The following is a 22,721-nucleotide window of genomic DNA, read 5'->3' as shown; positions in this document are numbered from 1 at the left end:
CCAAAGGTGTTCTATCGGGTTGAGGTCAGGATTCTGTGCAGGCCAGTCAAGTTCCTCCACCCCAAACTCGCTCCTCCATGTCTTTATGGACCTTGCTTTGTGCACTGGTGCGCTGTCATGTTGGAACAGGAAGGGGCCATCCCCAAACTCTTCCCACAAAGTTGGGAGCATGAAATGGTCCAAAATGTCTTGGTTTGCTGATGCTTTAAGAGTTCCCTTCACTGGGACTAGGAGGCCAAGCCCAACCCCTGAAAAACAACCCCACACAATAATCCCCCCTCTACCAAACTTTACACTTGGCACAATGTAGTCAGGCAAGTACCGTTCTCCTGGCAACCACCAAACACAGACACATCCATCGGATTGCCAGACAGGGAAATGTGATTGGTCACTCCAGAGAACACATCTCCTCTGCTCTACAACACATCTCCTCTGCTCTAGAGTCTAGTGGTGGCGTGCTTTACACCCCGGCATCCGACGCTTTGCATTGTACTTGGTGATGTAAGGCTTGGATGCAGCTGCTCAGCCATGGAAACCCATTCCATGAAGCTCTCTATGCACTGTTGTTATGCTAATCTGAAGGCCACACCAAGTTTGGAGGTCTTTAGCTATTGACTCTGCAGACAGTTGGTGACTTCTGCGCACTGTGTGCTTCAGCATGCGCTGACCCCACTCTGTCATGTGACGTGGCCTAACACTTGGTGGCTGAGTTGTTGTTGTTCCCAGTTGCTTCCACTTTGTTATAATCCCACTAACCGTAGATTCACATTTAAGCGGTTTCCGCAGAGTTTTGCATTTTGCAGAAATGCACTACAGTCCATTTAACATTATTTCCTATAGGACATGATCACATCTCCACGTTTTCACCTGATGCATTTTTTGGAAAAGGTCAAGGACTTTTTTAAACGCAAAAAGTTCTACAGACTTCAATGGAAACGCTGCCAAAAAGCATGTAGTGCAATTTTGCTGCATTTTGTACGTGTTTTTGATGCATTTTGCATTTAATCTGCCTAGCAACAAGACAAAAAATGTAAAAACGCAAAAAACGCATCAAAAATTAAAAAATGCATGTGAAAAACTGCAAAAAGCACTGCAGAAACGGATCGAACACAAACTGCATAGGTGTGAACCTAGCCTGACAGTTGACTGGAATATTTAGTAGAAGGAAATATCACAGATGGACTTATTGCACAGATGGCAACCTATCACGGTACCACGCTTGGAGTCACTGAGCTCCTGAGAACGACCCATTCTTTCACAAATGTTTGTAGAAGCAGTCTGCATGCCTAGGGGCTTGATTGTATACACCTGTGGTCATGGTGGTGATTGGAACACCTAAATCACATGATTTGGAGGGCTGGCCCAATACCTTTGGCAAAATAGTGTGATATATATATATATATATATATATATATATATATACACACACACATATATATATATATATATATACACAAACATACATATATACATACACTCACATACTGTACATACATACACATAAATAGCATGGGTATGTTAAAAAAAAAACTATTTAAGAGTGACATTACACAAAAATCAAGAACGATCGAAAAAAAAAGAAATGAACACTAAATTAAACTAAAGTACCATAAATACATTCCCCTCTCCCAGAGAGCAATGTAAATTAAAAGAAAGAAAGTAAAACCTTTGTAAAACTTTTTTTTGCAAGCAATTTTCATCTAAGCAACTCAGCAGATATGTTTTCCATTTTGGTGACATCAGCAAATTCCATAATAGGAATATAGGAAAGATTGTTCTGCATAAACACCAATGACTTTCTCCACCATTGTATGTGGGCAGAAATCTCACACAGCAATTCTGGATGTTATTGAGATGACACGTCTATGTATTGTGTGGGATCATTTCATTATTGTAAGACAGCAATATAGGCGAGGGCAAAGATCATTCATACGATGGAGAATAGATTAAAAGTTCCTCTGCTGCATATCAGTTTTTTTTTTATGTCAGGATTGCTTTAGTAACACTTTGTACAATTCCTCTAACTGGCAGGCAAAAGGTACAAAGAAATATAATTTAGTGCATAATAAAGGCGATGCAGGTTCTCCTTTCTGCTCTGCTGTGCTACACAATGGTTGTGCCTTACTGTTCCATCTAACAATACAAGACTGTGTGTCAGCCAACCCATTAAAACCAATGCACTTCTTAAGTGGCTGGTATTTTATCTCAACAACTGTACAAAACTAGACATAGTTATTCCACAAAGCCAGAGTGCTGCGAGCTCCCTCTAGAACTAACATTCTCAACCATGGTTCTGTGGAACTCTGGGGTTCCTCCAGAGTTTTCTAGGAGTTCCTTAACAATTTATGCATCACAGATAAGTCACCACCGATACCAGTGATCTTTTCAGTTATCTTACTGATCACTAATGTAAGGAGCATTCTTCCCACTAACCACCAGTATGCTAGGACCCTCTACCGGTCTTCATTGTTTGGCGGCCATTCTTGAGAGCTTGCTGTGGGTTCCTTGAGCTGTGACTTATTGACCTGCCATTTGATGGTGCCTGTATAATTCAGGGATATTGTTTTAGCTTTCTGACCCCCACCTGTACTGGGCGCATTTTTGCAATGGGCTGCCAATAAATGGGTTTTAGCAGGGGTTCGCCGAGACCTGAAAATAATTTTAACGGTTCCAACTGGGTAAAAGGATTGAGAAAGGCCGCTCTAGTGGCTTATCTACAAATATCTACAAATATCTTTACCTATAGAAGAACTCCAGGTATGGAAATGTTTTGCATTGTTACATTGTTCCAGTTTGGAGCAAGGTAACTATGCATATGCCATACACATGGGATCCCTCTAGAACACGGGTCAAACACAAGCCCTGTGGGCCAAATTCAGCCTGCCAGGAAATTTCATGTGGCCCTCGCACCTCTCCTGCAGCTGTAGCACCTCCCTCATCTCGGATCCCACCTTGTCTCAGCAGTAGGCAGCAAAGAGGAAGACAGACCTCTTCCGCCAGATCCTTCACTTCTCCGTGCAGCCGCAGAGAGGCTCATCTCTGCCACAGTCTTGTCTTGGCATTGAGCGGCACAGAGGAGGACAGAACTTCTCCTATAGATCCTGCACCTCTCTGCAGCCACAGCAGGCGCGGACTGACCATTAGGAAACTCGGGCACTGCCCGAGGGCCCAGGGTCAGTAGGGGGCCCCATGAAATGCCCCTGGTACCTTTTTCATAGGCGTTTTTGAGTTTGAGCAGGACACAGGTCCCCATGATCTCCTATTGCCCGGGGCCCCATGAGTTGTCAGTCCGCCCTGAGCCACAGCATCCCTTTGTCTCTGCCCTCCCTGGTCCTAGCATTCAGTAGACTTTGGCAGCTGACTCCAGCCCTCCTCCAGATCCATCTCCAGACCCTGCACTTTCTGCCTCCCAGCTTCTTCCCGGCAGCAGCACAATGCATGGGGGTGCCCTGCGATGTAAGGGAGGGTGGGGGGCTCTTAACATCTGATGTAAAAGGAGATGGGGTGCTCTGGACACCTAGTCTTACAAATACAACCAGCCATTTTAGGGCAACTATAATGCTGAGGTGACACTAGTGCTCTAGAATCTGAAAATCTCTGTAGTAGGTACTGCTACTCCAGTGATCTCCACTAGCTCCCTAGTCCTGTGCCAAGCAGCTGCCCTGCTGCATGGCAAGCACCAGAGGTCGCCTGTTGGGCATGGGCACCATTTAGAGAATTCTTTGCCTTTTCTGATGAATGCAAAGCATTCTCTGATTAGAAGAGGTGGAGATTATGACATCACTTCTCCAACTCTCCACCTCTTCCAATCAGATAAATTTTGCATTCATTTAGAAAATGCATTGCAATCTGTGAATGGTGCGCATAGTGACCAGCTGACCTCCTATGTTCACAGGGCAGCCACTCAGCAGAGAGTAGATTCCTAAATTATATGTGCTGATGCCAAGGGATCAACACAGACCAGAGTGCTGGAGGGGGAAGAGGAGAGCGCTGGAACAGGCCAGGGCAGGGGAGAGGTAAGTAGTGCAGCTTCTTCAGTTCCTCCTAGACCTTATGTCCATTTAGCCCTTGTAGTGCAGGGAGGGGGGCACTGCAAGGGTAGATTTGGCCTAATTCCAGGATTTGGGCTTATGTCTTTGCAGCCATTTTACAATAGAGTAGACCTCCTGGAAAGGGGCTAGATGTGCGTGTCTCCTAGGTGCCTGTGTCTTCATCTTTAAATGCATTTTTTAAATACCAGTAGTAACCACTTGCCTACTGGACACTTTCATTCCTTTCCTGCCCAGGCCAATTTTCAGCTTTCAGCTCTGTTACACATTGAATGACAATTGTGCGGTCATGCAGCACTGTAATCATATGAAAATGTTATCTTTTTTTTCACACAAATAGAGCTCTTTTGATGGTATTTACTCACCACTGGGTGTTTTTTTTTTGCTAAACAAACTTTTAAAATACACATTAAAAAAAAAAATAAAACACAAAACATTTTTCTTAGTTTCTATTAAAAAAATTTAGCAAACAGGTAATTTTTCTCCTTCATTGATGCGCGCATCAATGAAGGCTGCACTGATGGGCACTGATAGACAGCCCTGATGGGCACTGATAGGCAGCATTGATGGGCACTGATGGGCTGCACTAATGGACATTGCTGATAGACAGCACTGATGAGGTGACACTGGTGGGCACTGATGGGGCTGCACGAATATGTGGCATTGATAGGTGGCACTGACTGGCAGCACTGATGGGCACTGATTAGCATTGATAAGCAGCACTGACGGGCACTGTTGAGGCTGCACTTATAATCACTGCCCTGATTATCAGTGTAGATGTCCAGCATAAGGAACAGCATGAGGAAAGTACTGCCAATAACCAGCAAGTGTGTTTACATCGTGGTCAGCTGTGATTGGACACTGCTGATCACTTGGTACAGGGCCACTGTGATTGGCCCTTTACCCTGATTTGTGATCAGTTGTGTCCGAAAGACACATTGATCACAGAGGGTGCCAGGCATGTGCCGGGAGTATGTCAATAGACACTCTTTCAGAACTGGACGACCACTCTGTAGCTGTTATCCCAGCTAAAGCGTAGTCAGCAAGTGGCTAAGAATATGAATTTGACCTGGTATCAGCCTCTTGCAGTCCCTTTGCAGCAGAGCTTGGAGAAGGCGAAGCCACACAAGCAGCCACTCAGTTGTGCTGAATGTATTAACAAGGAACACTCTGATAGGAGGAGAGAGCAGAGTGACAGAGCTGAGCTCATCAGTCTGCTGCTTCTCCTTTCACAGTCCAGTCACAGGCTAGAAGAGAGAAAATACCTGTAAATGTTGCTTAAGTGCAGCAGAGAAAAGTCAGGTCTCTTGTCCTGCCAGAGCTGTGCTGCGTGACAGAGTTGTGTAAAACTCAGGACTGGATGGCAGAAATACAACTCCTTTAGGATGAATTTTATGTTTGTTACTCACAGAATTCAACTTTAAGAAAGCAATAAAAGCACCTGGCTCTCAGAAGTGATTTCGCTGTAAAACGGAGGCCCTTTCAGCTTCTCATAGACCTGCTTCATGAAGGTCGTGTAGCTGTAACTGGAATTCAGGGCGATCATGAGCACCGGGTCATAGGCCTTAAAATTATTTTCGCTGACTAAAGTGTCTTTCCAAAACAATTCCTGAAAGTAAAAAAAATAAATAATTTCTAAAAGACCAAGTAAAGAAATTGCATTTATTTTTACTACACATTGTTACTTTGTTACAAAGTTTGTGAAAGTTCTACAAAGAAGAATGCAAAAAAGAAAACAAAAAATTATAAAAAGTAATCAGACTGGCAAAAAGGGGCAAAAACATATAAACACCCTAAAGCTGAATCCCAGGTATGGAGTTTAAAGCTTAGTTACATTGGTTAAAGTGTTACTAAACCCAGCACCCTGCATTCACTATGTCTGGTCTCCCCGGACCCTGCATTCACTATATCTGGTCTCCCCGGATCCTGCATCCACTATATCTGGTCTCCCTGGACCCTGCATCCACTATATCTGGTCTCCCCGGACCCTGCATTCACTATATCTGGTCTCCCCGGACCCTGCATTCACTATATCTGGTCTCCCCGGACCCTGCATCCACTATATCTGGTCTCCCAGGACCCTGCATTCACTATATCCGGTCTCCCCGCACCCTGCATTCACTATATCCGGTCTCCCCGGACCCTGCATTCACTATATCTGGTCTCCCCAGGACCCTGCATTCACTATATCCGGTCTCCCCGGACCCTGCATTCACTATATCCGGTCTCCCCGGACCCTGCATTCACTATATCCGGTCTCCCCGGACCCTGCATTCACTATATCTGGTCTCCCCGGACCCTGCATACAGTATATCTGGTCTCCCCGGACCCTTCATACACTATATCTGGTCTCCCCGGACCCTGCATTCCCTATATCTGGTCTTCTAGACCCTGCATTCACTATATCTGGTCTCCCCGGACCCTGCATACAGTATATCTGGTCTCCCCGGACCCTTCATACACTATATCTGGTCTCCCCGGACCCTGCATTCACTATATCTGGTCTCCCCAGAACCCTGCATACACTATGTCTGGTCTCCCCGGACCCTGCATTCACTATATCCGCTCTCCCCAGACCCTGCATTCACTATATCTGGTCTCCCCAGGACCCTGCATTCACTATATCTGGTCTCCCCGGACCCTGCATTCACTATATCTGGTCTCCCCGGACCCTGCATTCACTATATCTGATCTCCCTGGAACCTGCATTCACTATATCCGGTCTCCCCGGACCCTGCATTCACTATATCTGGTCTCCCCGGACCCTGCATTCACTATATCTGGTCTCCCCGGACCCTGCATTCACTATATCCGGTCTCCCCGGACCCTGCATTCACTATATCTGGTCTCCCCGGACCCTGCATACACTATATCTGGTCTCCCCGGACCCTTCATACACTATATCTGGTCTCCCCGGACCCTGCATTCGCTATATCTGGTCTCCTAGACCCTGCATTCACTATATCTGGTCTCCCCGGAACCCTGCATACACTATATCCGGTCTCCCCGGACCCTGCATTCACTATATCTGGTCTCCCCGGACCCTGCATCCACTATATCTGGTCTCCCCGGACCCTGCATTCACTATATCTGGTCTCCCCGGACCCTGCATCCACTATATCTGGTCTCCCCGGACCCTGCATTCACTATATCTGGTCTCCCCGGACCCTGCATTCACTATATCCGGTCTCCCCGCACCCTGCATTCACTATATCCGGTCTCCCCGGACCCTGCATTCACTATATCTGGTCTCCCCAGGACCCTGCATTCACTATATCTGGTCTCCCCGGACCCTGCATTCACTATATCTGATCTCCCTGGAACATGCATTCACTATATCCGGTCTCCCCGGACCCTGCATACACTATATCTGGTCTCCCCGGACCCTTCATACACTATATCTGGTCTCCCCGGACCCTGCATTCGCTATATCTGGTCTTCTAGACCCTGCATTCACTATATCTGGTCTCCCCGCAACCCTGCATACACTATGTCTGGTCTCCCCGGACCCTGCATTCACTATATCCGCTCTCCCCAGACCCTGCACTCACTATATCTGGTCTCCCCAGGACCCTGCATTCACTATATCTGGTCTCCCCGGACCCTGCATTCACTATATCTGATCTCCCTGGAACTTGCATTCACTATATCCGGTCTCCCCGGACCCTGCATTCACTATATCCGGTCTCCCCGGACCCTGCATTCACTATATCTGGTCTCCCCGGACCCTGCATTCACTATATCCGGTCTCCCCGGACCCTGCATTCACTATATCTGGTCTCCCCGGAACCCTGCATACACTATATCTGGTCTCCCCGGACCCTTCATACACTATATCTGGTCTCCCCGGACCCTGCATTCGCTATATCTGGTCTCCTAGACCCTGCATTCACTATATCTGGTCTCCCCGGAACCCTGCATACACTATATCTGGTCTCCCTGGACCCTGCATTCACTATATCCGCTCTCCCCAGACCCTGCATTCACTATATCTGGTCTCCCCGGACCCCACATTCACTATATCCGCAGTCCCCAGGACCCTGCATTCACTATATCTGGTCTCCCCAGACCCTGCATTCACTATATCTGGTCTCCCCGGACCCTGCATTCACTATATCTGGTCTCCCTGGACCCTGCATTCATTATATCTGCTCTCCCCAGACCCTGCATTCACTATATCTGGTCCCCCACAGTACACAGAAGATGGAAATGCAATTATTTTAGTAACTATAAACTGTTAAATACCTTTTCTCATCAGACGTTAGAGCAGTCTTGTGGCTTCTATCAGTGTCCAGCAGAGCACTGGTTAAAGCTTGAGAGATAAGTTTTTCTTCTGCTCTAGGAGGATGCAGAACCCCTGACATCTGTCTGGACAGTGCTTACTGGACATGTGCTGATCACATGCACTCTCCCAACCAAAAAAAAAACCACTCTCTAGCAATACACACCAAACTGAGCATGTGCAGAGTGCCTTCACACGTTATGTCTTATCAGAAGATAAGAGGGGACCACTGGAAGAAGGGGAGGATCAGAGAAGTCAGGATCAAACAGGGTTTTTACACAATGCAGAGAATTAACCCCTTAGGTTCCACAGTGAGGATAACAACTGCATATACAGACTGATTTTACTGTTGTGGGTTTAGGAACACATTTAAAATATATGTAAACCCTCACCTTGTAAAACATCCCATCCAATCTAGAACAATCAACCAGCACTGAATAGATATAGGTTCCTCTCATTCCAGAGTATATATGATCTCCGATGGCATCATAACATATATCAGAACAAATCAATATAGTACAGTAGGCAGTAGTAGGAATTGAACCATTTATTTAGCTAAAATTGTGCATACAAACAAAATACTTGTGTCTCAGCTTGTATTCATTGAAGTCGGATGTGACGAAACGCGTCAGACCGTTGCGACGGATGTAAACTGGAAGTTGGGGAGTGGCCATTTTGGAGAAGGTTTTTACACACCATGCTTGTTTTATGAATGAACACATACCTGAACCCTACAGAGGTTGCACAGACAGTCCAACTCCTCTAAGACGGCACATCAATACGTGTCACTGCCAGGATGTTTGCTGTGTCTCCCAGCACAGTCTCAAGGGCACGGAGGAAATTCCAGACTTTACTCTAGGAGAGCTGGATAGGGCCATAGAAGGTCCTTAACCCATCAGCAGGACCGGTATCTGCTTCTTTGTGCACTGAGGAACAGGATGAGCAATGCCAGAGCCATACAAAATGACCTCCAGTAGGCTACTGGGGTGAATGTCTCTGACCAATGGAAGAAGGAATTGATACCATTGAATGGCCCCCACGCTCACCTGACCTAAATCCAATAGAACACCTCTGGGATATCATGTTTCGGTCCATCCGACGCCGCCAGGTTGCACCTCAGACTGTTCACGAACTCAGTAATTTCCTGATCCAGATCTGGGAGGAAATACCACAGGACACCATCCATCGTCTCATTAGGAGCATGTCCCGACGTTGTCAGGAACGCATACAAGAACTTGGGGGCCATACAAACTACTGAGGACCATTCTGAGCTACTGTAATGAAATTTCAGCAAAATTGACTAGCCTGCTGCATCATTTTTTCACTTTGATTTTTGGGGTGTTTTTGAATTCAGTCCTCTGTAGGTTGATAATTTTCATTTCCATCGAACGATGGGGCATTCTTATGTTCCTAACACATTACCCTGTCCATATCAGTATAGATATCCAGAATGAGATTTTTTTGACATCTGATGTGTTTTCAAAGTACTCCTTTAATTTTTTGTGAGCAGTGTATTTTGCAGTGTCTTTTTGAAGAACTCCCATTTCTGTGTTGTGTACATCAATGCCAATATTCCCTCCCAGTCGAAGTCTTGGAGAGCAACTCTCAGCCTTGGAAAATTAGCTCTCTTAAAGTTGACTGTTTTTATTTTTCCCGTATGTACTTGTTGTTTACAGCTAACAATAAATTAAATCATTTTAAGATCACTTCTACCCAGTTGTTCTTTTATATGGGCATTAGTAATAAGCTCTGCATGGTTTGAGATTACCAGGTCCAGCAGAGAATCATTCCTAGTTGGGGCCTCTATTAACTGTACCATAAAACTGTCCTGTAGTCTTTTTATACATTTTTGCTCTTTAACTGTTCCTGGAGTACCATTACTCCAGTCCAATTTCTGGGTAGTTAATGTTCCCCATTATTATCACTGTCCCATCCCTTGCAGCCCTTTAGATCTGTGCAAAGAGCTGAGTCTCCACTTCCTCATTAACACTGGGTGGCCTATAACAAACTCCAATGATTACCTTTGTAGAACGCACCCCCATGTGCAGTTCCACCGATAATGCTTCAGCCTCATCACGCTCTTCATCAACTAAGTCCTCTTTCACACTCGCTCTGAGATCACGTCTCACATAGAGACAGACACCACCACCTTTCCTTTTCACCCTATCTCTCCAAAAAAGAACATAGCCAGGAATATTAATGGTCCAGTCATGTGAAGAATGAAGCCAAGATTCAGCAATTCCAATTAAATCATAGTTCTCATCATGCACCAAAGCTTCAAACTCACCTATTTTGCTTGGCAGACTTCTGGCATTGATGAACAAACAATTTAATTCATTGACACCTTTTGCACCTGTATTTTGCATATTTTTCATTTTCGTACAAATGCTACCAAGTCCAATGGTTGTTTGTAGCATGAGAACCTTCTAATCACCTGCCATAGCCCTCCCCCCATCTTTCCCCATTCCACCCACCAATAACTACTGACCCCTGTCTGATCTGTCTACCCCGTTACAATCTAATTCTCCCTCGATCTTAGTTTAAATACTCCTCCAGCCATCCCATAAACCTCTCCCCCAGCACAGCAAACCCCCTTCCATTTAGGTGCAAACCATCTTTAGCATATAGGTTGCCCCCCCCCCCCCCAATGAAAAGTCAGCCCAGTGCTCTAGAAACCCAAGTCTTTCTCTCTTACATCAGGTCTTTAGCCATGCATTGAGTCCTCTAATCTCACCCTGTCTTTCCTGAGATGTGCATGGCACAGGTAATATTTCAGAGAATATCATCTTGGAGGTCCTTCCCTTCAACTTGCAGCCTAGTTCTTTAAATTGATTCTTAAGGAGCCTCCACCTTCTATGTATTCTTTCATTGTTCCAACATGGACCAAGACAGCTGGGTCATGCCCAGCCCCTCCCAGTAATTTATCAACCCGTTCCACCACATGCCGAACCCTGTCACCAGGGACACAGCAAACAATTTGGTTGCGGTGATCCTGACAATAAATTATTCTATTAGTCCTTCTGAATATAGAATGCCTTATTACTATTGAGTGTCCAGGCATTCCTGCACTACCCTCACCACCCCTCCCAGATGGTCTGCCCTACCAGCTGTTAGGGATAGCAGCGACACCTTGGGCTGCCACCCTTGAGCTTGTCACCCCCACATCTTCACCCAAATTGGCAAATCCGTTTGGGTGCTCAAACCCAGGGCCAGCCTTCCTTTTCTGTGAGCCCCTACCACTCCTTCTCGCTTTAGTAACCCATCTTCCTACCTGATAATCTTGACTAGCCCCTCCACCCTCCACATCAATCCCATTAGCTACCTGCTTAGAAAGCAGAAGACCCCTTTCAAGGTTGCCGGTTTCGCCTAGTGTTGCAACTTGCTCTTTCACATCTCAAACATGAGCTTCCAGAAGGGCAACCCGCTCACATCTGTCGCAGTGCTATCCATCCTGGAGCTGTTGCTCCGTTGCTGCATACATGCAGAACCCTGTGTACTGCACAAAACCTTCAACCCTGCTAGCTCACATTATCCCAGTTACAATATTAACAGGAAATATTAGTTGTCACTTACAGGCAGGGGCGGACTGACAACTCATGGGGCCCCCGGGCAATAGGGGATCATGGGGCCCCTGTGTCCTTGCCCAAATTCAAAAAAGCCTATGAAAAAGGTACCAGGGGCATCTCATGGGCCCCCTACTGACCCCGGGCCCTTGGGCAGTGCCCGAGTTTCCAAATGGTCAGTCCGCCCCTGCTTACAGGTTAGAGGACTCCTGTTTCAAAATCCGGCTTTTTAACTTCACTTAATCAAATGTCCACTTGACCAAAGGTCCAGCAAGCAAAATACAGGCATGCTCAGAGTGAGCTCTACAGTAAGTTATATAGTACCTGGAGCACCTATGACCAATTAACCCCTCCCCTTAATTGACAGACTGAGGGAAGAAAAGGAAAAAAAATATTTAAATGTGACAGAAAAGGGGATTTAAAAAAGTAAAAGCTGCTAGTAAGACCTCAAAGAAGAAAATAAAACAACTACAAGAACCAGCAATCACCAGCAGTCAAAAGCAAAACTGTTTACCACTCTCCACTCAAATTTCCCATTCTTTTTATCTTCCAGCCAGCAAAAAAACCTTGAAATTATTTGTGCCACATTTGACATTTCTCTCAGAAAAATAATTTATAAAAATATAATAAAGAAAAGGGACAGCACAAGATTAGATAGTGTGAAAGAAATAAACCAATTTACAGTAAACACTGGAATTCCATCTAAAGATTTGTTCGCCCTCACCTAGGCAAGGAAAGCCCAGGCTGCTGTCTGCAGAGACCTGGATGGCAGTATATTACCAGCCAAAGGGCTGTATGTGACCCTGGGGCCACAGGTTCTGTATCAGGACTCTGTCGGTTTCTTTATCTTCTATCACTTTCACACTCACCAGGAATCCACTGACTTCAAACTGCTGCAACATAATAAAGACGTAGCGTCCATCTGTTAATCCTTGTTTCTCAGCCTCCTGTAAAATAACTTTGGCATCAGCTGAGCTGGTCACTAAAACGATCACTGGAAGAAAAAAGAAAGAACTGATTTTTAACTAATCAACTGCAAAATATATATAAAGCCCAACTTTGTTTTGTTTTTTTTTAGTTGTCACTAGAACAGGAATAGAAGGGAAATACTCTAATGGGGACACCTGTCCGGATGACAACTGTCTAAGAGAGATTTCCCTTACTTCAGAGAGATTTCCTGTTGTGTCTCTAGGACAAGAAGTGAAAGGAAATTTCCAAAATGGGGGAAAAAAAGGCCGGGTATTTTTTTATTAATTCTTTAGTTACTTGGTCCACAATTTATAGAATAAAATATTGACCAGTGCACAAATAGGGCTGGTGTTTTTGACCCTTCATTACTCTATTTAAAACTAAGAAATCTTGGAGCTTCACCTTCACGTCGGAATACCATACTCTTATGGCAGATTCAAAATCTCCCCTGGTCCTGATATAATGCCATGACATCAACAACCAAGACCGTATCCTCTACCCCCCACTACTATCCTTTGGTCCCCACCACCCCTCAACCTTTTTTTTCATTCTAAACTTTTGACCATCATCCAACTCTAATTACACCCCCTTCCCCATCCTGTTTTCATCTCTTACCCTCCTTCCCTCCTGCATGTAGTCTTTTCTCTCATGTTCTTACTTTTCCAAGTTTCCTACGTTCTACTCCTGACTTTCCATTCTGCCTAAATGAGATTTGGTAAAGAAGTCTACCGGACAGGAAAAATCAACTGCACTGTTGTGAACCTATATATATAGATACATGTGTGGTTGGTTGCAAGCCTATATATGGCCAACTCCCCAAAGGTGTCATATTATACTAATTATGACTTCCCAGTTATTCAGGAGAGCCTCAGCCAAGCTTTTGCACTAGCAGGTCATATATTAAATATATTTAACTACAGGCCCCTCACAAAATTCCACAGTATATTATAGACTAATTTGAAACTTTAAAGACTGGCAACTGAATCTTCAATATCATATCTTACTTATCTTATCTTTCATATCTCTAAATACTCCTTCCTATGCTTGGCATTCTTTGCTCTGTATTGTCACAAATCTTAAAATAATCATTTAAAAATGAAAATGATAATCACACATCTTAATAGATGTTGTTTATACATAGTTACATAGTTAGTCTGGCTGAAAAAAGACAAAAGTCCATCCAGTTCAACCATTAAAAAAAAAAAGTTATAGTCCTATACCCACAGTTGATCCAGAGGAAGGCAAAAATCCCAGCAAAGCATGATCCAATTTGCGCCTGCAGGGGAAAAAATTCCTTTCTGATCCCCTGAGAGGCAATTGGATATTCCCTGGATCAACTTCACCTATAAATGTTAGTATCCAGTTATATTCTGTGTATCCAAGAAAGAATCCAGACGTTTTTTAAAGCAATCCACTGAGCTGGCCAGAGCCAACTCTTGAGGGAGTCTATTCCACATTTTCACAGCTCTCACTGTGAAGAAACCTTTCCATGTTTGGAGATTAAATCTCTTTTCCTCCAGGCTTAAAGAGTGCCCCCTTGTCCTTTGTGATGACCTCAGGGTGAATAACTCTACACCGAGTTCACTATATGAACCACTGATGTATTTATACATGGAGATCATATCCCCCCTTATGTATTATACATGGAGATCATATCCCCCTTATGTATTATACATGGAGATCATATCCCCCCTTATGTATTATACATGGAGATCATATCCCCCCTTATGTATTATACATGGAGATCATATCCCCCCTTATGTGTTATACATGGATATCGTATCCCCCTTATGTATTATACATGGAGATCATATCCCCCCTTATGTATTATACATGGAGATCATATCCCCCTTATGTATTATACATGGAGATCATATCCCCCCTTATGTATTATACATGGAGATCATATCCCCCCTTATGTATTATACATGGAGATCATATCCCCCCTTATGTGTTATACATGGATATCGTATCCCCCTTATGTATTATACATGGAGATCATATCCCCCCTTATGTATTATACATGGAGATCATATCCCCCTTATGTATTATACATGGAGATCATATCCCCCCTATGTATTATACATGGAGATCATATCCCCCCTTATGTATTATACATGGAGATCATATCCCCCCCTTATGTATTATACATGGAGATCATATCCCCCCTTATGTATTATACATGGAGATCATATCCCCCCCTTATGTATTATACATGGTGATCATATCCCCTCTTATGTATTATACATGGAGATCATATCCCCCTTATGTATTATACATGGAGATCATATCCCCCCTTATGTATTATACATGGAGATCATATCCCCCCTTATGTATTATACATGGAGATCATATCCCCCCTTATGTATTATACATGGTGATCATATCCCCCTTATGTACTATACATGGTGATCATATCCCCCCCCTTATGTATTATGCATCTTGATCATATCCCCCCTTATGTATTATACATGGAGATCATATCCCCCCTTATGTATTATACATGGTGATCATATCCCCCCTTATGTATTATACATGGAGATCATATCCCCCCTTATGTATTATACATGGTGATCATATCCCCCCTTATGTATTATACATGGTGATCATATCCCCCCTTATGTATTATACATGGTGATCATATCCCCCCTTATGTATTATACATGGTGATCATATCCCCCCTTATGTATTATACATGGAGAGCATATCCCCCCTTATGTATTATACATGGTGATCATATCCCCCCTTATGTATTATACATGGTGATCATATCCCCCCTTATGTATTATACATGGAGATCATATCCCCCCTTATGTATTATACATGGAGATCATATCCCCCCTTATGTATTATACATGGAGATCATATCCCCCCTTATGTATTATACATGGTGATCATATCCCCCTTATGTACTATACATGGTGATCATATCCCCCCCCTTATGTATTATGCATCTTGATCATATCCCCCCTTATGTATTATACATGGAGATCATATCCCCCCTTATGTATTATACATGGTGATCATATCCCCCCTTATGTATTATACATGGAGATCATATCCCCCCTTATGTATTATACATGGTGATCATACCCCCCCTTATGTATTATACATGGAGATCATATCCCCCCTTATGTATTATACATGGTGATCATATCCCCCCTTATGTATTATACATGGTGATCATATCCCCCTTATGTATTATACATGGTGATCATATCCCCCCTTATGTATTATACATGGTGATCATATCCCCCCTTATGTATTATACATGGAGATCATATCCCCCCTTATGTATTATACATGGAGATAATATCCCCCCTTATGTATTATACATGGAGATCATACCCCCCTTATGTATTATACATGGAGATCATATCCCCCCTTATGTATTATACATGGAGATCATATCCCCTCTTATGTATTATACATGGAGATCATATCCCCCCTTATGTATTATACATGGAGATCATATCCCCCTTATGTATTATACATGGTGATCATATCCCCCTTATGTATTATACATGGTGATCATATCCCCCCTTATGTATTATACATGGAGATCATATCCCCCTTATGTATTATACATGGTGATCATACCCCCCCTTATGTATTATACATGGAGATCATATCCCCCCTTATGTATTATACATGGAGATCATACCCCCCTTATGTATTATACATGGAGATCATATCCCCCCTTATGTATTATACATGGAGATCATATCCCCTCTTATGTATTATACATGGAGATCATATCCCCCCTTATGTATTATACATGGAGATCATATCCCCCCTTATGTATTATACATGGAGATCATACCCCCCTTATGTATTATACATGGAGATCATATCCCTCCTTATGTATTATACATGGAGATCATATCCCCCCTTATGTATTATACATGGAGATCATACCCCCCTTATGTATTATACATGGAGATCATATCCCCCCTTATGTATTATACATGGAGATCATATCCCTCCTTATGTATTATACATGGAGATCATATCCCCCTTATGTATTATACATGGAGATCATATCCCTCCTTATGTATTATACATGGAGATCATATCCCTCCTTATGTATTATACATGGAGATCATATCCCCCCTTATGTATTATACATGGAGATCATATCCCTCCTTATGTATTATACATGGAGATCATATCCCTCCTTATGTATTATACATGGAGATCATATCCCCCCTTATGTATTATACATGGTGATCATATCCCCCCTTATGTATTATACATGGAGATCATATCCCTCCTTATGTATTATACATGGAGATCATATCCCCCCTTATGTATTATACATGGAGATCATATCCCTCCTTAATCTCCTCTTCTCAAGAGAGGATACATTTAATTTAAACGATGATAGCATTCCTTAATTTTTATATTTAATAAAAGCTTTTTTCTTGTTAGCTATAGCTTTTTAAACTTTGGCTGTAAGCCACATAGGTTTGATTTTTAATCCTCATGCACATGGGACGTTTTTACAGCGGCTGTTTTTGGCTTTTGATGTTTTTTTCTACAGCCAGTAAACTCCCCAGCATGTTATCCTATGTGTCCATGTACATAGACTGGAATCAACGTTTTTTGGCTGGGATGTTTTTCAGCTGGAAAAAAAACCCAGGACTAGTGGGTTTCTAGAGGAGTTTTTTAACTAAAAATGCTCTAACGCTGAAAAACGCGGCAAAACACTAATGCCAAAATGCTTTAAAAAGCTGAAAAACTCTATGTGACTATTTAATGTGACTTTACACAGCTAATGTTCTCAGCATTATCACAACGCCCCATGTGCATGGAGCCTCATCCACCCAAGGAATTTTTTTTTTACCTCGTGCAGCTGCAGCAACTGAGAGAAGACCTTCCCGAAGGTTGTCCAGATTTCCCGGGTCATATTTGACCTTGGCTGTGATAGTGAAGTTAACAACCAGTTGGCTCTCCAAGGACGTCCAGAGTTCATCAATTTTCTCCCAGGTTGAGCCCCCTGCAGCCCCTCCAAACAGGGCGATATACCTCCATTGAAAATAATTTAAGGTTTTCTCACAGGCTTCAGATATTCTCTGGAGGGGTGAAACCATTTTGACGTAGGTGTCGTAAACACGAATGTTATCCATTTTTGCTGTCTGACTTACAAACCCGAACATGGGAACATTCCAAGAGGAGGCCAGCAAGCCCGTGACCTGGATGGAGATGGGACAGATTGAAGTCACAAAGCTATTCTTTTGACTGCTGTAGGCAAGATTGTATCCAATGTAGTGTTATTGTATTTACTATTTCATTCATTAGAAAATCAAAAGGTGTGACTTTTGTTTGCATATGACATAACTTAAAGAAATCTTGCCTTTAAAAAAATAGGTTTTAATAAAATTTATTCCTATTTAACTCTTTATTTACTTTTAGACAAACCTAACCAGCCATAATTAATTTCTTCTTCCACTACTCCCATATTATTTTTCTGCTGATGGATTAAAAAAAAAGTGTTACTTTTAAGAAAAGTAACAATTTGTACAACTTTTAATTTTTTGTCTATTGGTTGCAAAAAATATTTTGTGGTAATATTTACATAAAATATTTTCATAAGACGATATTGCAAAGGGAAAGCCTAGATTGTTCAACAAAAAAGCAATGTATTTATACACTATATTGCCAAGAGTATTGAGACGCCTGCCTTTACACACACATGAACTTTAATGGCACCCAAGGAAGCCCCAAGGTTTAGGAGGGTGTCTATGGGAAGGTTGGACCATTCTTCCAGAAGAGCATTTGTGAGGTCAGGTACTGATGTCGGATGAGAAGGCCTGGCTCACAGTCTCCGCTCTAATTCATCCCAAAGGTGCTCTATGGGGCAGGGGCGGACTGACAACTCATGGGGTCCCCGGGCAATAGGGGATCATGGGGCCCCTGTGTCCTTGCCCAAACTCAAAAAAGCCTATGAAAAAGGTACCAGGGGCATCTCATGGGGCCCCCTACTGACCCCGGGCCCTCGGGCAGTGCTCGAGTTTCCAAATGGTCAGTCCGCCCCTGGTGTTGCATGACCGCGCAATTGTCATTCAAAGTATGATAGCACTGAAAGCTGAAAATTGGCCTGGGCAGGAAGGGGGTGAAAGTGTCCGGACTTGAAGTGGTTAAGTGCTGCAGTACATTTTTTTATATGTAATGGGAGGCCATATTTCTAATTTAAGCTGACCAAGCTGACCATGCACATGACAACTTTCTGACAACTTTGTGCAGGCCAGTCAAGTTCCTCCACCCTAAACTCACTTATCCATGTCTTTATGGACCTTGCTTTGTGCACTGGTGTCAGTCATGTTGCTTTGTGCACTGGTGTCAGTCATGTTGGAACAGGAAGGGGCCATCCCCAAACTGTTCCGACAAAGTTGGGAGCATGAAATTGTCCAAAATGTCTTGGTATGCTGACGCCTTAAGAGTTCCCTTCAGTGGAACTAGGGGGCCAAGCCCAACCCCTGAAAAACAACCCCACACCATAATCCCCCCTCACTTGGCACAATGCAGTCAGGCAAATACCATCTCCTGGCAACCGCTAAACCCAGACACGTCCATCGGATTGCCAGACAGCGAAGTGTGGTTGGTTACTCCAGAGAACACGTCTCCACTGCTCTAGAGTCCAGTGGCGGCGTGCTTTACACCACTGCATCTGACGCTTTGCATTGCACTTGGTGATGTAAGGCTTGGTTAAATGGTTAAATTGTATCTCCATCCAAAACCTGGGAAGATTCACCTTCTCTATTTGTCCTACAAGCCATTATGGCTAGGTTCACATATGTGTGGGTGGTGCCGCTGTGGATCCGCATGAAAATCTGTGCAGCCGCACCACCCACACAGAGAAATGCGGACCCAAGAGCGGGTGCCATTAGTTCTAATGGCACGCCGCCCGTACTAGAAAACGCAACTGTACTAGGAACTGAGGTTCCCGTGCGGGCTGCATTTTCAGAAGAAGTGCAGGGACTTCTTCTCTGCGTGTCACAGGGCACGGGAGTCCATTCAAATGAATGGGTTCTCGTGCCCATGCAAATTGCTGTCTGCATAGCTGAATATATGTGAACGGGGGCTTAAGCAGAGTGGTAATCCAAAATGTGACTGTTGTCACTATAACAGGAATAAGGGGGAAAATCTTCCAATGAGGAAAAATAATGCAGTGTCAATTCTTCCACTTTGGAGGATTTCCTCGCACTTCCTGTTGTGTCAACAAGACAACTTAACCCTTCAACACCCTATCCAACAAGAAAAAAGATTTTTGTTTTAAGTATACTATACCTGTTATGTGACTTGATGCAACTTGCAGCACATAGGGATTGATTTACTAAAACCAAGGTGCCGTCGCTCCAGAGCTTAGTAAATGAGGAAAAGCTCTGCTGGCTTCCATCATCCAATCAAGCAAAATGCAGGTTTTTTTAAAAATATATTTTCCTTGAGACCTGGTTCACACTGATGCGATGCGGAAGTCACAGCATTTTCTGTGCGAATTCAGAATCGCTCCCCGTTCATGTGAACCTCTAAAGGTGTGCATGTTAAATTAAAACCCCGAAAGCGGTCCGCAAAACACGGTGCGATGTGCAGAATTGGATCGCATAAGTGTGAATACTCATGCGATTGGATTCTAGTGTGGACCAAAAAAAGGGTCCTGCACCTTTTTGGTGCAGGTGCGGTGTGATTAGAGCCATGAAAAATGTATGGCTCCAATCGCAACGCACACAAATCGCATGTGGTTTGCACAGGAATGCGGTGCGAATCACATGCGATATACCGCACCGCATCTATGTGAACCCAGGCTAAATGTGATTGGGTAATCTTTGCAAAATGTAGTTACCTCATTTACTAAGCTCTGGAGCAAACGCCCTTGCAGAGTGCAACTTCACTTGCAAAGTGCACAGTCTATTTTTCTTTAGTAAATCAACCCTATAAAGCAGCATGAAAAGTCAAAACATATTCATTTTAATGGGCGCCTCCTTAATCAGTGCGACTCAAATCACAGCAACTTAAAAATAAGTTCCTGCATTACGTTTCTGAGTCTTTGGTGCGACTGCAATGTTAAAATCACACAAGTTTCACGGATTGTCCTAATCTATGTGATTTTGATACAACAGATAGATTTTAACCAAAGTCAAAGTCGCATAACATCAAAGTTGCATCAAGTTGCAATGTATGACCTTCAAGTTGCAGCAGTGTGAACCGAGCCTAAGCCACCTAGAAGTCAGTAGCTCCATGTTACCTGCCTTAGGGAATGTCACACCTACCTCGGCTGCTTCTGGACAAACCGGACCAAAAAGTGCGGCAATTTGGTGCTTCTCGAACTGGCTGATGAAAGCGGGGAGGGAGATTTTGGCGCTGCAGCCGCAATCAGCATACACAACCTCCCAGGTCCTGTTACCCAACAGCTCCATGTTCCACTCTTTGTAAATCTTATCGATGGCCAGTTGGATGGCAGAGCCCAGTCGCTGGGCACTGAACGGGTATGAGAAATTCCATGGGGCCTGGAAGCCCAAAAATATTTTTGACCCCAGTCCTTCGGTGTCATTGCCACCGGTGATCACCTGAGGTTCTGCAATGGGAAAACAAATACAAAGGGCACAGAGGATGAACAGCATTGTGGAGGGAGAGCAATGGGGTCAAGATGCAAAGACCGCAGCGGCGTTTGATCTGAGCTACTTATACCTGATATCTGTCGAATTCTCCTGTGTCTTCTACATGTCTCTTATGAAACAGAACTCATTAGCAGATTCACACAGCCTCCAGTGACAGCTGAGGTCCCCATCGGCCCTTAATTCTGTAACCCTTTGAGGGCCGCCTCTGCAAATAATAATTTTATATCAACCTTTCTCCTCATCTGGAACACTGAGATAATGTTTGTGTGAAGGTGAATTGTTACAATGTATTCATTTTACTTTGGTGTTTATGTAACAAACTATTTATTTTAGTTTGGTGTTTATGAATAGCAATTTCTCTATTATTCTTTCTTTCTTTCTTTCTTTCCTTCCTTCCTTCCCCTCTCTCTCTTTCTTTCTTTCCTTCCTTCCTTCCTTCCCCTCTCTCTTTCTTTCTTTCCTTCCTTCTTTCCTTCCTTCCTTCCTTCCCTCCTTCCTTCCTTCCTTCCTTCCTTCCTTCCTTCCTTCCCCTCTCTCTTTCTTTCCTTCCTTCCTTCCTTCCTTCCTTCCTTCCTTCCCCTTTCTCTCTTTCTTTCTTTCTTTCTTTCTTTCCTTCCTTCCTTCCTTCCTTCCCCTTTCTCTCTTTCTTTCGTTCTTTCCTTCCTTCCTTCCTTCCTTCCCCTCTCTCTTTCTTTCTTTCCTTCCTTCCTTCCTTCCTTCCTTCCTTCCTTCCTTCCTTCCTTCCCCTCTCTCTTTCCTTCCTTCCTTCCTTCCTTCTTCCCTTCCCCTCTCTCTTTCTTTCTTTCCTTCCTTCCTTCCCCTCTCTCTTTCTTTCCTTCCTTCCTTTCTATCTTTCTTTCTTTCCTGATATCAAAGAGGGCAGCCGGTTTAAAAGGCTTTGTTCATATTGGGGGACGTGCGTAAAATTGCACCCTTTCCTGAAATGCACAAAAATGTGCTAGCTCTTTGCTGATGCACAACGATGGCATTCATTCTCAATGGCACCTCCACGCATCTTCCATATGTACACGTTGAAATGCATGGTACCGCAGTATCCTGTGGTTTAGTGCAGCACAGTTTTTAAAATGGTTCAGGCATTTTTTGTGCATAGGGCTGCACGTTCAAAGTAATAGGCTGCCCTAAACACGACACGTGGCCGGGAACCTGCGGACACATGTAAAAACCATACGCTTAGTCACATCTCCTGGTGGGAATGGAGCTTACAGCTGCTCTGACCAAT

At 43.7% G+C, this 22,721-nt stretch overlaps 1 protein-coding gene across 1 annotated transcript in view; it reads right to left on the bottom strand.

Moving 5' to 3' along the window:
- Positions 1-21,484, bottom strand: part of LOC149446098 (guanylate cyclase 2G-like) — an 84,415-nt gene extending 62,931 nt beyond the window's left edge. Inside the window, exons 1-4 of the mRNA XM_089653028.1 lie at positions 21,134-21,484; positions 17,710-18,058; positions 12,764-12,888; positions 5,491-5,658 (exon numbers count right to left, since the gene is read on the bottom strand). Coding sequence (XP_089509154.1) covers positions 5,491-5,658; positions 12,764-12,888; positions 17,710-18,058; positions 21,134-21,484 — 993 coding nt within the window. The remainder of the gene's footprint in view (positions 1-5,490; positions 5,659-12,763; positions 12,889-17,709; positions 18,059-21,133) is intronic.
- Between the last annotated feature and the right edge of the window lie 1,237 nt (positions 21,485-22,721).

The sequence above is a fragment of the Staurois parvus genome, unplaced genomic scaffold (assembly GCF_062004578.1).
Source record: "Staurois parvus isolate SC_StPar_1 unplaced genomic scaffold, SC_StPar_1.0 ptg000697l, whole genome shotgun sequence".
In the NCBI taxonomy this organism is placed as follows: Eukaryota; Metazoa; Chordata; class Amphibia; order Anura; family Ranidae; genus Staurois; species Staurois parvus.
Note: the sequence above shows the minus strand (reverse complement) of the source record. Positions and strands in the feature narration are given on the sequence as shown.